At 38.8% G+C, this 17569-nt stretch overlaps 1 protein-coding gene across 1 annotated transcript in view; it reads right to left on the reverse strand.

The window, feature by feature from the left end:
* Positions 1–17569, reverse strand: part of scara5 (scavenger receptor class A, member 5 (putative)) — a 119555-nt gene that overhangs the window by 49938 nt on the left and 52048 nt on the right. The window contains exons 8-9 of the mRNA XM_080881903.1: positions 8136–8216; positions 2166–2273 (exon numbers count right to left, since the gene is read on the reverse strand). Coding sequence (XP_080738029.1) covers positions 2166–2273; positions 8136–8216 — 189 coding nt within the window. The remainder of the gene's footprint in view (positions 1–2165; positions 2274–8135; positions 8217–17569) is intronic.

Here is a 17569-nt window from a genome sequence, read left to right on the forward strand (position 1 = left end):
CAGGTCCAAGATTTCAAGAGCTACCGGCCAACATTTGGACTGTGGGACTTAACACTGGACAATTCAGCCAAACCCCGATCTGATTGGCAACAGCTGTCGGCTAAAGACACATTACACGCATACATACACAGTGACATGTCCACACAAGAAACTCTTAGACTGCAGTGCCTTATCATATTAGTCACGGCTATGATTAATTCAGAGCTGTGTTTATCTCAGTGTGTGTTTGTTATCATTGGCGCTGTCTAGCCCCCGATGGGGTTTATGTAGATTTAGAGAGATGATGAGAGAGTATAAAGACAGAAAATAAGAAATAACAACATAATGGACACTATCCAAGCTTAAAGATGGCATTTATCCTTGTTCTCACATTGTGGAAAACATGTAAAAACATTTACAGAGTGGAATGGAAAACTACTGGTAAATTCCCCACACTGTATATAGTGATATACTGAGTTGTCAGACAGTATTAGTTCTTCATTATGGATTTTGCCACATATAAAATATGATCCTATTATAATGATAAAGGTGTGTGGGTTCTATTCAAAAGTACCTTTAAATATGTTATTCAGGTTTCTGTGTCAGAATGTGGTTGAAATTTGTTTAAGTGCATGCTTCTTGGATCTTAATTTCCATGGTAGATTTGGAGGGGTTGTGTCATGACAACATGATGGATGGGGGCAGTAAGAAAAACTGGCTGGATTAGTGCATACTGGAAAATGAGTACGTACACACGCATCAACAAGTTTTCCTCTCTTTTTCTGACAGTTGTTCCATTGGAGCTAATAATATAGAAATATTGTTGCTTTCCAGCTGTTTAGTTGATAATCACGGTTTCTGGTAACATCCAATAATTTCTTGCATTTCATTGAATGGAAAACCTATTAGATAAGTAGAGACAGGTGTTTTGCTTGAATAAATGGGAGAGTATAAGCGAATATAGCTCCCATGGCTAAAGACAAAAAGCAAACAGTAGCACCTGTTGGTGATGTAAGAAGTGTTGTGTTCCTGATAAATCCTGGTACGGAACTTTTTCAGTGACATAAAGGTCAACAAATCATGGAGTCATCTGAGGACTGAGTCTTTCAGTAGGCAAGTGTTGTTAAGATTAATTTGTGATTTATACAAGACTACAGGGAGAAAAAGGACATCCGTACTGATGAGCTGCTGTGTGAGAGTATGACTAACTTATTTTAATGTGGCTACTGCTGTTGCTCCACAAACACACAACTGCCTACATAGTTTTAAAGCAAAGATTACACTCTATGTTGTTGTAATGAAAAAAAATTCTTTCTCTCTGCACAAGAGCGAACAGATTAACCAGAGAGCAAGAAGCAGAAATAACCTGCTAAGCCCACAATTTTTACTGTATAGGAATAATTTTACAATAAAATTGAAGGAAAATGTATCTTCTTCCAAACAATGTCTTTTTAAAAGCAGACACCTTATGCTGGTTGATCTGTACACATTTGACTAAGAGTGCCATTTAGCTGTTCTTGCATTAACTACTTCTTTTGACTCGCTTTAAAAAAAAAAAAATAGGAACAAAAATAAACACAGATCTGCAGAGAAGATTTTCAGGATGCTCAGGGTTTTTAAACCCGGTTGATATGATTCAGATTTTAAAAGCTGTTTTGAGAGAGCAGTGCCAAGCCAGTTTCAAAGTAAGTGACAAAGAAAGTAGAAAGTGGTAACTTGTGCTTTTTGTAAGTGCTGCTTCACACACAACAATGAAAAGTGATGAGGTATGGTGGATTTGAATGTCACCATCTAATTGTTTGATTTGAATCTCTCTCTCTGATTTGTTGATACTTGCCTAGATTTCTTTCTGTGTCATGCTTGGAATGACCTTTTCCACACATTCACCTTTTTGCTGTACTTGAACACATACACGGGGGCATCAGGTGCCACTCGATACTTTGATACGTAGATTGAATTAGTCAGTGATATCAATATATTGACCTTCTGACTGGTATATGACCCTCACCGTTACCTGCGAAGGGACGGCAACCTTCTAGCAGCTCTGTATTGTATGCTCTTGCTTTTCCAGTACTTGGCTTTCTCATATTTGCATGCATAAATATCAGTGAGCTCATAAGACCAGGCCAAGTTAATTAGTATTAAACTCCAAACTATTAGTATCACGACTCGCACCACAAATGTACCTTTAGGCCCGGCAGGTCCAACGTCTCCTCTTTCTCCCGGCATGCCATCAACCCCACCAGACCCTTTCATTCCCCGAGGGCCCTGGTTGCCTTTTTCTCCGGTAAATCCTGAAACACAAACAGACAATCATGAAAAAAAAACAAAAACAAAACCTGCCTGTATTTTGCAACTGCCATTCTAAAAAGGCCAGAGACCCCACTCATATGGACTATTTTGTACACTTTCTTCTGTTACTGGCAGCCAGAATGGAGCTACTGAGTCAACAGACAGGCAAATTTGATGACACACTGATTCTTCAGCTTGCAGATCTGTACTGCAATTCATGTGGAAAAAGAAAAGATGTGGAAGAATGGATGAGGATGAAAAGAATTGTAAACTCTAGAGGGGAGTGAAGATTTTATCGCCTGAGTGTCAACACTAACTGAACCAGACTGGAACATACTTGATCTAATCATGGTTTTCATTAGCTGTAATGTGGATCCATGGTGTAAATAAACAATTACTGAATTTCTGTTAGGGTCCAGTCATCAGGTCTCCCAGTCCTATCTATGTCATTCCAACACAGCAAACAAACTCTATATTATTCTTTAAAGTGTATTAAGGTTTTGGAAGTCCTGTTAATATTAGTCCTGCTCATGTTCCACCATCTGGAATACACGAAAAACATCTTTTGTTTTGCTCCTAAAACATATCCACTCCATACCCTGTGGCATACAATGAGAACATTTGTTTAGAGTAAGCACAGTGAAATGTCTCAAAATTAGTGTGGTAATGAGTTATTGATTACGCCGCTGAGGTGAGAGAAATCTTTTTAAAATGTCGCTGTGTTCTGACACGCTCTGATTACACTGTTGTGACTGTTCAGAAATAAGAATAAAATAATTAGGCATTAGAGCCAGAAAAGCAAAATAAACCGATGATGGATGAGGCCATATAACTCAGTTCAACTCAAAAACCCACTGGGAAAATGCTATCTATCATAATTGGGATCCAGGGCAGAAATGTTCTTTTTGTTCTGCAGGCGAGTCCAACTGGACTGCTCCACATGTCAAGCGTCCTGCTGGATGTGATGACACATTCCTTTGGCTTCGGTGCAAGTGGAGCAACAGAACTCCATGTAGCACAATATAAACACAATGTGTAGATCTAGGTTATTAGAATTGATTATTCTTTTTAGAACTGGAAACAACAGTCAACATAAAATAAACAGATAACATAAACTAACATTGCTAAGGTCATTAGTTTGAACAATAGGCAAAAAAAAAATAAAAAAATTTGAAGAATAGGCAGTGTTGGGAAGGTTACTTTACTCAATGAGAGTAACGTATTCTGAATACTTTGGATTACTTAATATATTATCAAGCTTTTTACAACTACATGAATGTACTATTGCTGTGTGATTTATTACTATTACTGAATGATATTCGCCATACCAATACCAAATAGATTTTTAAATCTTAATATAAATGAGTAACAGTAGGGTGGACATTAGTTAAGGCTGCACGTTTTGCAGCGATCTCCTATAGAAAACTATTTTGCGCATATATAAAACAGGTCCGGGGCTCGGAACCATAGTAAAGGGACCTCTGGCTAATAAGTCGGGTTTGTGTCGGTTCGTAGCCGAAAATTAGCTTTACTTTGTTGTCTGGGTCAACTTTGCTAGCGAGAGACAGAGAGAGGCATTGAAAGGCTGCTCCAACGGAACTTATTGTTTCGGAGGAAAACACGAACACGGTGTACAGTCGAGTCTTAATAGCTTACTTACAACTGGGCTCGTCAGGCAGTCTTCTTGGCTGCAGTGGTTATTATTATATTTACATGCTTCCAGCTCCCGTTTCGGCTCGATGACAGCTCGTACTTTTCGACTCTCCCTTTTCTCCCTCCTCGCGCTCACAGACACATAGCGGGTATGGCAGTCCATTCTCCCTGCAACACGGACTACACTGCCCATGAGGCTACATTCTTTAGGGCTATGCCTGTAACACTCTGCCTATTGCCTTCATATTAAGTAATCTTTGTGAATAATTTTTAAAAATATTTTTTCACGTATTTTTAATACATTTACAGTTAGAAAGTACTGCATCTGACTGAAGAAGCGAAAGTATTTATCAGAATTAACATTCTCTTAGTGGAAGAACAGCCTCAGAATTGGACCTGTAAGCTTGTGTGGTTGACTTTCTTCTTGGTAAACACAGTAAAAAGATATATAACTTGGATTTATAAGAGACGCACCAACATACAAGTAAACGTATTTCACGTTGTGTTGTACATGGAGTCCTCAAAGTGTTTTAACATTTCAACACAATGTCAAATGCAGTTTGTCCCCTATGCCCAAAACAAGAAAAGCAGAACTGAACCAAGATTCAAGGTTATGGGAAGCTTCAGTTTACAAGACACCAAGTTCCTGTAAAGAGCTAATGTGTGTAATGGGATTCATAAAGACTTGACATCAGATTGTGTCACATGCATAAAAAATATTTATTTTCATAGTATGGAGGGAGAAAATGTGTGTTTCAGGAGTGTTTGGTGAAATAGATGATTAAAATTCCCCGTTTTCACCACCAGAAGTGCTACACAGCAATGATTTTATGTATAGGCCACTGGTTTGTCTATTTTCTCAAGATGATCTCTAGTTTTTCAGGATTGTGTGTGTGCTACAGTAGTAATCATAAAGTATGAATCAGAAATTGTTCAAAATAAATTTTAAGCTGTAAGTTGACTTAAGTTTACTGTACATATTTTGTTTTTGATAATAATGTTTGTGAATAAAACTCCCGCTATTCATTTTTATTCTTAAAACTAATTTGAGATAATGGCAGGTTTAGGATATACTGAAAGTATTTATTTCACACGGATAACATATTAAATGTTTCGCTTGAGTAAATCTAAAATTTTAAGAAAAAAACGTCACTTTCCATTTGATGGCAGTAACATGTAAGGAAGTGGTATAAAAAAACCCAGCACATTTTCTTAGCTTAAACATTTGATTTGTTTTCTGTTGTTAATAACATATAGGTTTATGTCACTTGCAAACCATTCTTTTTGGGAACTAGAATAATCCATATACCACTCCATCTGTTGAAATACAAAACTGTCATTCATGACAGTTAAACTGTAGTTTTTGTTTTGTGCTTTATTACTGCTAACATTAACAAAGGCTGATTGACAGTCATCTTGTCTAATTGGTAGTCCAAGTAGTCAGTGGGTGCAACGCATGAAGGAAGGAAGTAACGTGTCAGCAAAACTCACACAGCGGGAGGCAGAAAATGTATTCAGTAGATTTGTTAGACCTCAGGGATGCAAAGAGCCCGCTTCGGTAAAAAACACTGCATGTTAAGTTAACTGTCCTCTTTTAATTGGTGAAGATGTTCCCACACTGTTTTGGTCTGTTCAGGTTGGATTTTCATAGTCTTTTGTAAGTTTCTTTATGTTTGTATTTATTTTAAAAAAAAAGGATATGCATGTTAACAAGCACTTAGTGTCATCATGCACATATGTCAGATTTAGCCACACAAGCTAATTTTCCTCTATAGTCTGACAGGCTGATACAATATTAGATTAATCAACAAAACCAAACATTGAGAAGCATGTGAACATAAATAAAAGACAAAAACACATACTCCTATAACAGATTAAATTGTGTAAAATTGTATGTAGCAGGATAGTAGTAGCGTAGTATATTTTCTCAGTTGACCAGTTTCCATATTCAGTGAAAACCACCTGCAGACTGTATCGCTAAGCTCTCATCCTGTCTTTGTGTCTTTGGACTATTAAATCTGAATTAATATGTTTTTCCATTTTATGCTGTACATCGTATTATGATTGCTTAGACTTATTTGGTGTGGTCTGGTATGACCTGCAGGAATTCTTGGTTGTTAGAAATGTTAAGAATTTAAGGAAAATAGCTTTAATTGAGTCAAACAAAAACAGCTGAACCCAAACGGACTTACTGCTACTAACTGTTTTGATTAAAAACCATCTCCCCTCTAAAAAGCCCTTTTTCACTGAAGTTAACATTGGGGGTTTCATTTTTCTGTCTTTGCTTTGGTCTTGCAGAGGGTTTGGCTCCATTCACTTTGCTAGATTCTTACAAATGTTAGGCCTTTGTAAACACTCACGTTAGCAATTCTTTTTTTTTTTTTTCACTTTTTCCTGGAACTATGGGCTGAGATGGGGGGGGGGGGGTCCCCTTTCAACAGGAAGATAATGCTTCTTGGAAATGTTCATTTTCAGCCAGGGAATGTGGATGGATGATGACAGGAGACAACCTGAGGGGTGATGATTCAAGAGGTACCAGGCTGAAAGGGGGACCCAGAACATCTGGAATCATGATGTTATTGTTTGTATCACACCATATCAATGAAAAATAGCCATGTCATGTTTTGGAGCTGCTCACTGTGAATGCATGAAGGTTTAAGCTGTATTTTTGGGGGAATTACCTGCAAGACTAAGACAGATGACACGTCTCACTGGCCCTGTGTAAAAATAAATCCCCACCCAAAGTCTGCACTTTGTTTTCTTAAGCAGCTTTATATGACCTTTAATTCTTTCCACTCATAGTGTTATGAATGCAACTGCATGTAACATAACCAGAGGGAGCTTAAAAACAGAAAGTGTCTAATTTTTCATCTTTCGTGTCACTCAAACATAAATCCTGGTATTCCAAAAAAGTCTTGTATCTCTTAAATTTGAGATATTCACATATATAGTTTAGCAATATTTTATAGATCATATGGAACTTTTTTTGTGGAACCTTCACGCCAAGACCCTTCCTTACCCTCCTTTCTTTTTTGTGTTCAGATAATTTGCACGCGTCTTCCAAAGCTGGGAAACTACATCAACTCCCACAAGTTAAGCAGATCAGGATGAAGGTTTGAAGTATTAAATCCATCTATTTTTTACATTTCTATACCTTCTACTTGAAGGAAGATTAATCTAGATAAAATACAGATAAGGACTAGATAAGTTTATTTTAACTAGATAAAAATAAACTTCAACATATCTTCATGAGGGAACAGTTTTTTTTTTATCTGCTTTTGTTCACAGGCATGTTTAAATGTTTTTCAACATCCTGAAATCACCACATTCTGAGTTGCTATTTTAAATGCTTAAACAGTTCAAAATGAATATACAATATGTGCTTTTAGAGAGAGTTTATCAATCTGACTCAGGTTAGAAACTTCTTATGTGGAGAAAAGCTGGTCAAGACAAAAGGATATAAAGGATATAAAAAACAATGTAGGAAAATCACCAAACGGCCAGAGTAATAAAACATTAGAATCAAGTTGTTTGGATGCCTGCTCAATCATCCAGGTAAGGAAATCCCAAAAAAGTGGATTCTGTTCATCTGGATGTGTTTTCAATTGACTTTTTCAGTTTGACTTCTTCAGTCTCCTGAAGAAGTCAAACTTTTCTCCCACTGAAAACACTACATCCAAATAAACAAAATCAACTTTCTGGAATTACGGAATCAAGTTATTTAATCGTCATGGGATTTGTGACACCTTTTACGGACTAATTTTCTATTCATCCATCCATCCATTCGCTTCCGCTTATCCTTTTCAGGGTCGCGGGGGGCGCTGGAGCCTATCCCAGCTGTCATAGGGCGAAAGGCGGGGTACACCCTGGACAGGCCGCCAGTCTGTCGCAGGGCTAACACATAGGGACAGACAACCATTCACACCTAGTGGCAATTTGGATTATCCAATTAACCTATCCCCACAAGCTGCATGTCTTTGGACGGTGGGAGGAAGCCGGAGTACCCGGAGAGAACCCACACAAACACGGGGAGAACATGCAAACTCTACACAGAAAGACCCCGGCCTGATGGTGGAATTGAACTCAGGACCTTCTTGCTGTGCGGCAACAGTGCTAACCACCGTGCCAACTAATCCGCTAATTTTCTATTGGAGCAGTAATTGAAAACTTCACTATGAAATGTTTCTCAATAAATGGCTGGTCATACTCACCTCTCAAGCCAGTCAAACCAGGAACCCCAGGGGGGCCCAATTCTCCAGTGTCCCCTTTCTCTCCCTTAGGCCCTGGAGGTCCTGTATAAAGAAGAAAAAAAAAATTGTAATAAATAACTTGAATGCTGCAAGACAACTTGTCTTCAATAGGAGGCATACTTCTTTAAAGCTTTTCTCTCTTTTTTAAAATGTAAAATTAAGTAATATGTTGACAAAGAGACAAATCATCAGTTTGTTAGTGATTTTATGTTTATGTTATTATGCAAACAAAGATAATCCCATTTAAAACAGAACTGTTTTGTAATGATGTTGAGTCAGAAACATAGATTTAAGTAATATAAATAATGCTTTTCATGTTGTGTCTACATGTGATGTTTCTGTTGCTTTACTAAAAGATATAACAGAACTTTGAATGAAAATAAGTCACCTGTTATCTTGAGGTCTGAAAAAGGCTACAAATAACTTTTTTATTGATGACCTGCTGAGGAAATATCTTTTCTTGGAGATTAAATAAGAGCTTTTTGATTTATAGAAAGTGCATTAGGGTTAATTATACATTAAAAGTATGCTTTATGGTGCCTTCATTATTATTATCTAGCATGTTGGATGAGGAACATGTAGATTATCCCTTGAGAAGTTAATACATGGAACCAGACCTTTAATGCAGGCAGATAATAACTTTATTCATGTCACAAAACTATATTTATATTTATTACAGAGCCTATCACACACAAAAAGTGACATATCTGGCAAATGAAGGCCAAAGTGGGTCTTACAACTGGGCTAGGGCTTCGGTCCAAGCATTTGTTATACTTGGACGACTCCAGAGACTGAGTGAGAAAAGTCAAATAAAGAGAGAAGGAGAGCGAGAGGAGAGATATGGCTACAATGAAAACCACATGTTAAACAATGTGGACCAGAACTTGGCTTGTGGGAAAGCTGAGAAATCTGAGGACCTGTTAGTGTCCTGTGGTTCTGATCCTTCATGACTCTAATTTGCAGATTTCTGATTTAAAGAATAGGTATAAGCTGCAAAAACACGGTCAAAAAATCCTCAACTAGTGGGTTGAGGATTTTGTATTTTTGTCTCCCAATTATGACAAATTGCTATATAAAATAAAATACAACAATTAAAACAGTATAAATGGATAAAACTAAATAAAAGCAAGCCTTCACAAGTTACTCTTACGATCTGTGGACACCGTCGATACCTTTAAAAAGAAGTTTAGGTCCAATGAGAGAGAGTTCCACAACCTGGGAGTCACAATCACAAACCTGCATTCTGTTTTTTGTCCTTAACCTGGACCTTTGTACAAGCAACAAGCACTGAATAACCTAGTAGTTACTTATAGATGTAGTAGATCACTAATATAGGGACAGATCTGAATGTGATCCTCGAAATCTTAAACTGAATCCTAAACTTTAACATAAAGAGGTCAGAATCAGTGTCACATGGAAGCTTTTGGTGCACCTGATGAGAAGACTTGCAGCAGCATTCTGTACTATTTGTAAGTGATCCAGGGATGATTTTTGCAGGCATAGGAATAATGAATCACAATAATAAGGGCATGATGAAATAAAAGTATGTGTAATCAGAATATACTTAATACTGCCAATGTTCTGCAGATGATAAAAACACATTTATATAATACAGCCAACATTCTTATCAAAACTCAATGCCTGATCAAAAGTAACACCCAAATTTCTCACAGTCAGGAGAACTGAACATGAAATGCGTCCAAAATTCTCAATAAGTGTGGAAATGAAGTTGTCAGGGGCACAGATAAGAACCTTCGTTCTTATGTTAGTATTTAAAGACAGATGTTTGGCTTCCATCCTGTTCTTTATAACATGGATGCAGTCCTGAGGACAGAAAATTTGGCTACATTTTGGGGTTTAAATTAAATGTACAACTATTATCTGTGTAACAATGAGATGCCTTCAGAGGTATTCAGGATGTGTCCAAGTGGACGCATATACAAAGCAAACAAGACAGACCTCAGAACCGTACCTTGGGGCACACTACAAAGTAAAGTTACAAGAGTGGAAACAAAATTAGAAGAAACAACTGAAAAGCTCTTGATATACTCGAATATATTAAGAGCTTAAGTCTCTTAATTAGAATATCATTATCAGCTGTGCCAAAAGCAGCAAAGTCAAACGTGGCCAAAAGAGTCGACTTTATGGCTTTTTAATTGTGAAAATTGCCAAGAAGGACATGTATTTTGAACTTCCATCTCAAGAGAGTCTGAATTTCCTTCTGAATGTGAAATGTAAATGTTTTTAAAAAGTACTTAAACCTCTTAATAGGTTATTAGGGAATAGTTTAATTGGACGGGTGCACTTTAGATTGAACTGGACTGTGTGCAGCCTCTGAACCAAAATGAGTTTGACACCATTAAATTAGTTGTAAAACTGACATAAATTAAATTGGCTTGATTACAGTTGATAAAAATACATCAGGCATTTTAAAGTCATGACAGGCAGATGACCAAATGATGAATTGGAATGATGAAAAATTGGCTAACTGATCTGTAACAAAAACTATATTTAAATGCAGTAGTTGTTAAATTAGGCAAAGGACTGAATCTACCAAGTGTACATAAATATTTTAGAAAGTGATGTGTCAGAAAAGGTTTCCATTAAAGCCTTTGTGCACACGTCCTGAGCTGGATTTGCCATAAATAATACCCTGTTCACTCAGTCAGTAATTCCTTAGCAATTTTCTTTAATCCCACAATTTTTCTTTGGACCCACACACACATGTATTTTTTTTTTTCAAAATACTGACAACCCAACGCTTACTTCAGCTTTAGGCAACCAGAGTACAGTCCTTTTAAAAAAAAAAACCCAAAAAAACAAACTACAACCTTATTGCTTCCATTGGAGTTACTGAAGGTAAGAAGCAGCATGCTGACTTTGCAATGTTCAGAGAAACTGCTAAAACCTCAGAAGCTACGTCTCAGACACTATAAGCCACAGTTACCATGTTAAATGTTAAAGTTCATGACAGTAAAATTAAGTAAAATTAAGGCGGATTTGGAAGTGTTACCAGAACAAACTCAAAGTGAAGATCCACTATGCCTAGCACACAGCCTATAAGCACATAGTTCATGTCAGCATGGTGATGGAGAGGGGAAGATTTGGGCTTGTTGTGCAACCACATGACCAGGACCTGGATACAGTCATTGAGTCAATCTTGAACTCCTCTACATGCCAAAGAATTCCAGAGTAAAATGTGAGTCCAACTGTCCGACACCAGCAACAGGACAATGATCGCCAACAAAATGACTGAAAGAGGAAAAGGATCAAGTTGTTGCAATGGCCCACAGTCCAGATCTCCACTCTGAAAATAGGGATAGCAGGACCTTCAGAGAGCTTTGCATAAACTGATGCTGCAATGGCAATGAACTAAAGCAATCTTAAAAAGATGTTATAAACGATTATTTCACTGTATAGTCTTGTGAAAACTTTGTTTTTCACATGACTGAGACAGTTTTGCCTTTCTAGGTTGGGTTAAGTTTAGGTTTATTACATATGATGGCCCAGACCTTATAGGGATAGAAAGATTTGCGGCTAGTAAGCAATAAATCAATACATTTGAAAGGAAGTACATCTGAGCAGGACATGCTGCTCATGTCTGAATCCCCATCACATCCACTCATAGTAACAAAAATGCACTGACACCAGCCAAAAGGCTTTTGGCTTTTAAGCCTAATCTTTTGAGAAGACATTTTACTCTGGTGGTCTGTAAAAGTTTGTTTAAGCAGAGTTTCACATTAATAATCTTCTGGCTCTCGAAGACACTAGTCAGCTGACAGGGTTTCAACAATAACAAGCCCAGTGGCCCCTCCTGGATCAGCCTGAAAACATCTGACAGCTCGGTCCAAGAATGTAATTCCAGTGAAGAGTTCAGGCGCCTCCGTCCAATATCCAGTCTTGTTACAAATCTGAAGTGTGGCCCAACAGCTCGTTTTGTTTTGTCTACACATGTGCAGTCCAGAAAAAAGATCATCTAATTTACCACAATAACAAATGACACAAGGCATCACCTGTGTTGATGTTAGTTGAGAATGCTTTGCTTCTTTTATTGATTTGCTTTCCTTCTTTTATTGATATTTATTTTAATTTTTTTCCTTTTATTTTTTTTATCTTTCTTCCGTATGAGCTTACCTGCGATAGCTTCTGGACACTGGACACTTATAGATCATTAGGACTAAAGTGTTCTTAACAGTTCTTAACGTGTGTCTGTGGCCTACACACAGCTGAAGCCTGATTACAGCGTCTGGGCACCGAACAGCCTCAATAGCCTGGAAAGGTGCTAACCGCTAGGCTAACTAGCAACAAGATGCCTTCCCTCTCCACAGATGACTACCACAGCCTCCTGCAGAAGATTGCAGTACTGGAGACAAAAAGTCATCGCTTAGAAGTAAACGTGGTGGTAAATGGACTGTGTGGAAATGAAACAACCTTGCCTTTGATTCAAAACAATGGTGATGAGCAAGCTAGTACACAGCTAAGGAGCACAGATAACATGACCAAGAAAGTAGACTCTGTGCATTATAATAAATCCTCAAGCGATGATCCCCCCTTGGACTGTCTTGGTGCAAAACCAAGACATAAATCATGTCTCCTGGAAGGGGGAGGACGTATCACAGGCAGGGCACAGCGAGCTGAAATCTCTGAAACTGACTGGCTTTCACTTCCTTCTTCTACCCCTGTATACGAGAGGAAACAGGACTGGACAACCGTGAATAGGAAGGTTAACAACAAACCTCCAAAACAACTGAATGTCAAACTGCAGAACAGATTTGCTCCACTATCAAAGGACCCTGGATCTATATCGGACAACCATCCATCTAAAAGTAGCGAAGTAAGGTCTGAAAATCTGTTGAAAAGTGAAAGGCCACAGGGAAAGCTAAAGGCTAGGCCTGAAACTCTGATTGTGGGTGACTCTGCCGTAAAGGATGTAAAGGATGTGCGGTAAGAACACTCTGTCTCACAAGTCCTCTGCTTTCCTAAGGATACGGTCAAGAACCTGAAGGAGAGAATTCTTCAAATTGCAGATGAATATCCAACTGTGACAAACCTTGTTCTGCATACAGGGTCAAACAATGTGTCCAAACAACAGTCGGAGGTTCTGAAACGGGACTTTACTGGATTATTAAATACTGTAAACTCTCTGAATGCAGCTGTATTCATCAGTGGACCTGTACCGCCCATCAGAGGAGGGGACGAGAGATTCAGGAGGGGACGAGAGATTCAGCAGGTTGTTTGCACTGAATAAATGGCTTATATCAGCATGTACTGACCACTCAGTGCATTTTATCAAGAATTTTAATATTTTTGGGAACACAGGCATCTGTTTAAAGCAAATGGATTTAATTTTAACAAGTCAGGGGTGAAACTGTTCACCTCCAACTTGTTTTATTCCATACGTCATCCATCTGTGCTTGGTGCCAAGGCTGAGATAAACGAGGAGTTATCTCATAAAGAGGAACAAACAGTACTCCAAGAACAGACAAAGCCCAGCAGAAACCTTGAGGAGGATCCTCATCTGCCCCCACCCCAGAAGAGCTTCAGAAAGGAGAGACATCAGAGGCAAGAAGAGGGGTCCCTATTTGCCTCCAACTCTCTCAACAACACCAACGACCAGGACCAGGGACCACGACCTTCCCCAGTCCCCCAAACCCCTGACAGGCCATCACCCTCCTCCCCCTCCCTTTCTCCCTCCTCCCCACACCTGAAATTCACTGAGGAGATGATGGAGCGGGTCAATGCTAGGCTCAGATCTACCCCCCGGCCCAATCCCTTTTTGTCCCCCATAAACCCCCCACCGGAGCAGCCAAAGGTTCGCCATCGAGCCCCGCCCTCAACAGAGCAATCGAAGTTACATTGCAGAGCCTCGCCCCCCTTAGTTCCTCCTTACCACCTTCATGCCCTGTCTCCGCAGTCTGATGTGTGATGTGTGGAGGGTCCGGGCTGCGAGGATTATGGCAGTGGTGACTTTTCCCAGGAGAAGCTGGGACCCTGTTTACTAGAAGGTTTTAAAATTTCTGTACTTTTAGGTGACAGAAGGAGACATGTGGCCTGGTCAAAACACAGAGAGCTGCACTCTAAAAAATCTTTAAATATAGTAAACATACCTTGTGTGCCATAGACTGCTCCCAAACACGAGGGGACAAGTAATGCCCTAAAACACTTAAGTTGGCTTTATTAAACGTTAGATCTTTAGCTGGGAAAACATTTTTAATTAATGATTTAATCACTGAGCACAGCCTTGAGTTTATGTTTTTAACTGAAACTTGGTTGGACCAAAGTAACAGTGGAGCTGTTCTCATCGAGACGACCCCTCCTAACTACAGTTTTATCAGTGAGGCCAGGGCGAGCAGGAGAGGAGGAGGGGTTGCTGTCCTATTTAATGAATCATTTCAATGTAAGCAGCTATCTCCTGGAAGTTTTCAGTCTTTTGAATATGTGGCTTTACAGCTGAAGGCCCCATCCAAAGCTGTGTTTCTTAATGTTTACAGGCCTCCCAAATACTGCACAGACTTTTTTAATGACCTCAGTGAACTGCTGTCTGTGATCTGTGTTGATTTCGACTGTGTAATTATTGTTGGGGATTTTAACATCCATGTGGACAACCCTCAGGACAAAGGGACTAAAGACCTGAGTAACACTCTGGGCAACTTTGGGCTGACTCAGCATGTAACAGAGGCCACACATAATAGAGGACACACTCTTGACCTACTGATCTCCAAAGGCCTGAGCATTTCAAAGGTTACTGTGTCTGATGTGGGCCTGTGTGATCATTACTGTGTTTTCTTTGAAAGTAAAATCTCAGCCCACACAAATATATCAACAGCAGTGATCACAAAACGGTGTATAATTGAAAACAGTAGTGAGATCTTTAACCAGGTCTTCCCATTAACACCTGGCCTGTCCAGAGGTTCAGTCAATGAGCTCGTCAATAGCTTCAGTGCTAAAATGTTAAATGTAATGGACACTATTGCTCCCATTAAGGTGAAGGTTATCTCTGGAAGGAAGAAGTCTCCATGGAGAAACTCCACACTAGTGAAAAATGAAAAAAGAGAGTGTAGGAAAGCTGAGCGCAGATGGAGAAAAACAAACCTCCAGGTTCATTATGACATCTATAAAGAGAAACTTCACAATTATAATTTACAACTGAGGAGTGCAAGGAGGTCCTACTTCTCTGACATCATCACCAAAAACAGTCATAATGCTCGGGTCTTATTTTCTACAGTTGACAGGCTAACAAACCCTCCTGTGTCAGTGGCAGCTGAACTTCATTCGACCATGGCCTGCAATGACTTTGCCAAATCTTCACAGACAAAATCCAAAAGATTAGACAAGCAACTGGTACATCAACAGCAGATCCAGGATATGTACTGTGTCCACCGAAAAACTGTTCAAACACCACCAAACAGTTTCACCCTATTAACAGCAAAGACCTGGATGACATCTTAGGTCAACTGAACTCCTCCTCCTGCTGTTTAGATGTCCTGCCAACAAGTTTTTTCAAAAAGGTCTCAAAGACTTTAGAGTCAGACCTGTTACAGATCGTCAACTTTTCTTTAATATCAGGCGTGTTTCCAGAATCACTAAAAACTGCTGTAATTAAACCTATACTGAAAAAGGACAAGCTTGACAAGACACAAATGAACAACTACAGGCCGATCTCAAATCTCCCATTTTTAAGTAAGATCATTGAAAAAGCAGTTTCTCAACAGCTCAGTTACTTCTTAAAACAGAATAATTGCTACGATGCCTTCCAGTCAGGTTTTAGACAGAACCACAGCACTGAAACCGCTCTGACCAAAGTGTTTAATGACATATGTCTGAATACAGATAGTGGAAAAATGTCAGTCTTAGTTTTACTGGATCTCAGTGCAGCATTTGATACTGTTGACCACAACATATTACTCAAACGACTGGAGAACTGGGCAGGTCTTTCAGGAACTGTACTAAACTGGTTCAAAACATACTTAGAAAACAGGAAATACTTTGTATCAATAGGTAACTTCACATCTGAGCAGACAAGCATCACATGTGGAGTTCCCCAAGGTTCCATCTTGGGACCCCTTCTGTTTAACATTTACATGCTCCCACTGGCACAGATTATAAAGAACAACAAAATAAACTACCACAGCTATGCAGATGAATCACAAATATATATCACAATGTCACCAGGAGACCAAGGCCCTGTGCAGGCTCTTGGTAAATGCATTGAGGAAATTAATGACTGGTTGTGCCACAATTTTCTCCAGCTAAACAAAAACAAAACTGAGGTAATAGTCTTTGGCGCCAAAGAAAAACGATTACAGGTCACCAGAGAACTTCAATCTATACATCTAAAAACCACGAACCAGGCGAGAAATTTGGGTGTAGTGATGGATGCAGACCTAAACTTAGATAAACACATTAAGACAATAACAAAATCAGCTTACTATCACCTCAAGAATATTTCAAGGATAAAAGATCTGATGTCTCAACAGGACCTGGAAAAACTAGTCCATGCATTCATCTTTAGTAGGCTTGATTACTGTAACAGCATCTTTACAGGTCTACCTAAAAAGTCAGTCAGACAACTACAGCTCATTCAGAACTCTGCTGCTCGAGTCCTCACTAAGACCAAAAAAGTGGACCACATCAGTCCAGCTCTGAGGTCTTTACACTGGCTGCCTGTCCGTCAGAGGATAGACTTTAAAGTTCTGATGCTGGCATATAAAGCTCTGAATGGTTTAGGACCAAAATACATCAGTGACCTCCTGACCCAGTATGAACCTTCCAGATCCCTCAGGTCATCTAGATCCATTTTTTTTTTATCAGTTCCCAGAGTTAGAACCAGACACGGAGAAGCTGCATTCAGCTTTTATGCTCCATATATCTGGAACAAACTCCCAGAAAGCCTCAGATCAGCTGAAACACTCAGTTTATTTAAATCCAGGTTGAAGACTCACCTATTCTCAGCTGCATTTGAATAAAGCACCAAATCCACACTTTTAAGCTTAAATTTCAAAACTTACATTTTAACTACTGATTTTATCTACTGTTCTGATTTTACCTACTGTTTTTTGTAATCAATTTTAAATCATGCTTTTTATTTGTTTTTGTTTTTTAATGTCTCTGTAAAGCACTTTGAATCACCTTGTTGTTGAATTGTGCTATATAAATAAACTTGCCTTGCCTTACAGGATGTTGTAGCAAAGAACAGACAGATCTGTTTGCAGAAAGTGGCTGTATGGATGTAAGTGGATGGGATTATTTTATAAGAAGTGAGTCATGATGGAGGCTTAAGAGCCAAAGTGTTTCTACACAGTGTCTAGACTATTGCACAGTGATACTACACTGATATAGTACAAAATATATCTGAATTTAATACAAGTATGAATAATGAGCCTTCTCTATTTGTT

The sequence above is a fragment of the Rhamphochromis sp. 'chilingali' genome (genome assembly GCF_963969265.1).
Source record: "Rhamphochromis sp. 'chilingali' genome assembly, chromosome: 5".
Classification (NCBI taxonomy): Eukaryota; Metazoa; Chordata; class Actinopteri; order Cichliformes; family Cichlidae; genus Rhamphochromis; species Rhamphochromis sp. 'chilingali'.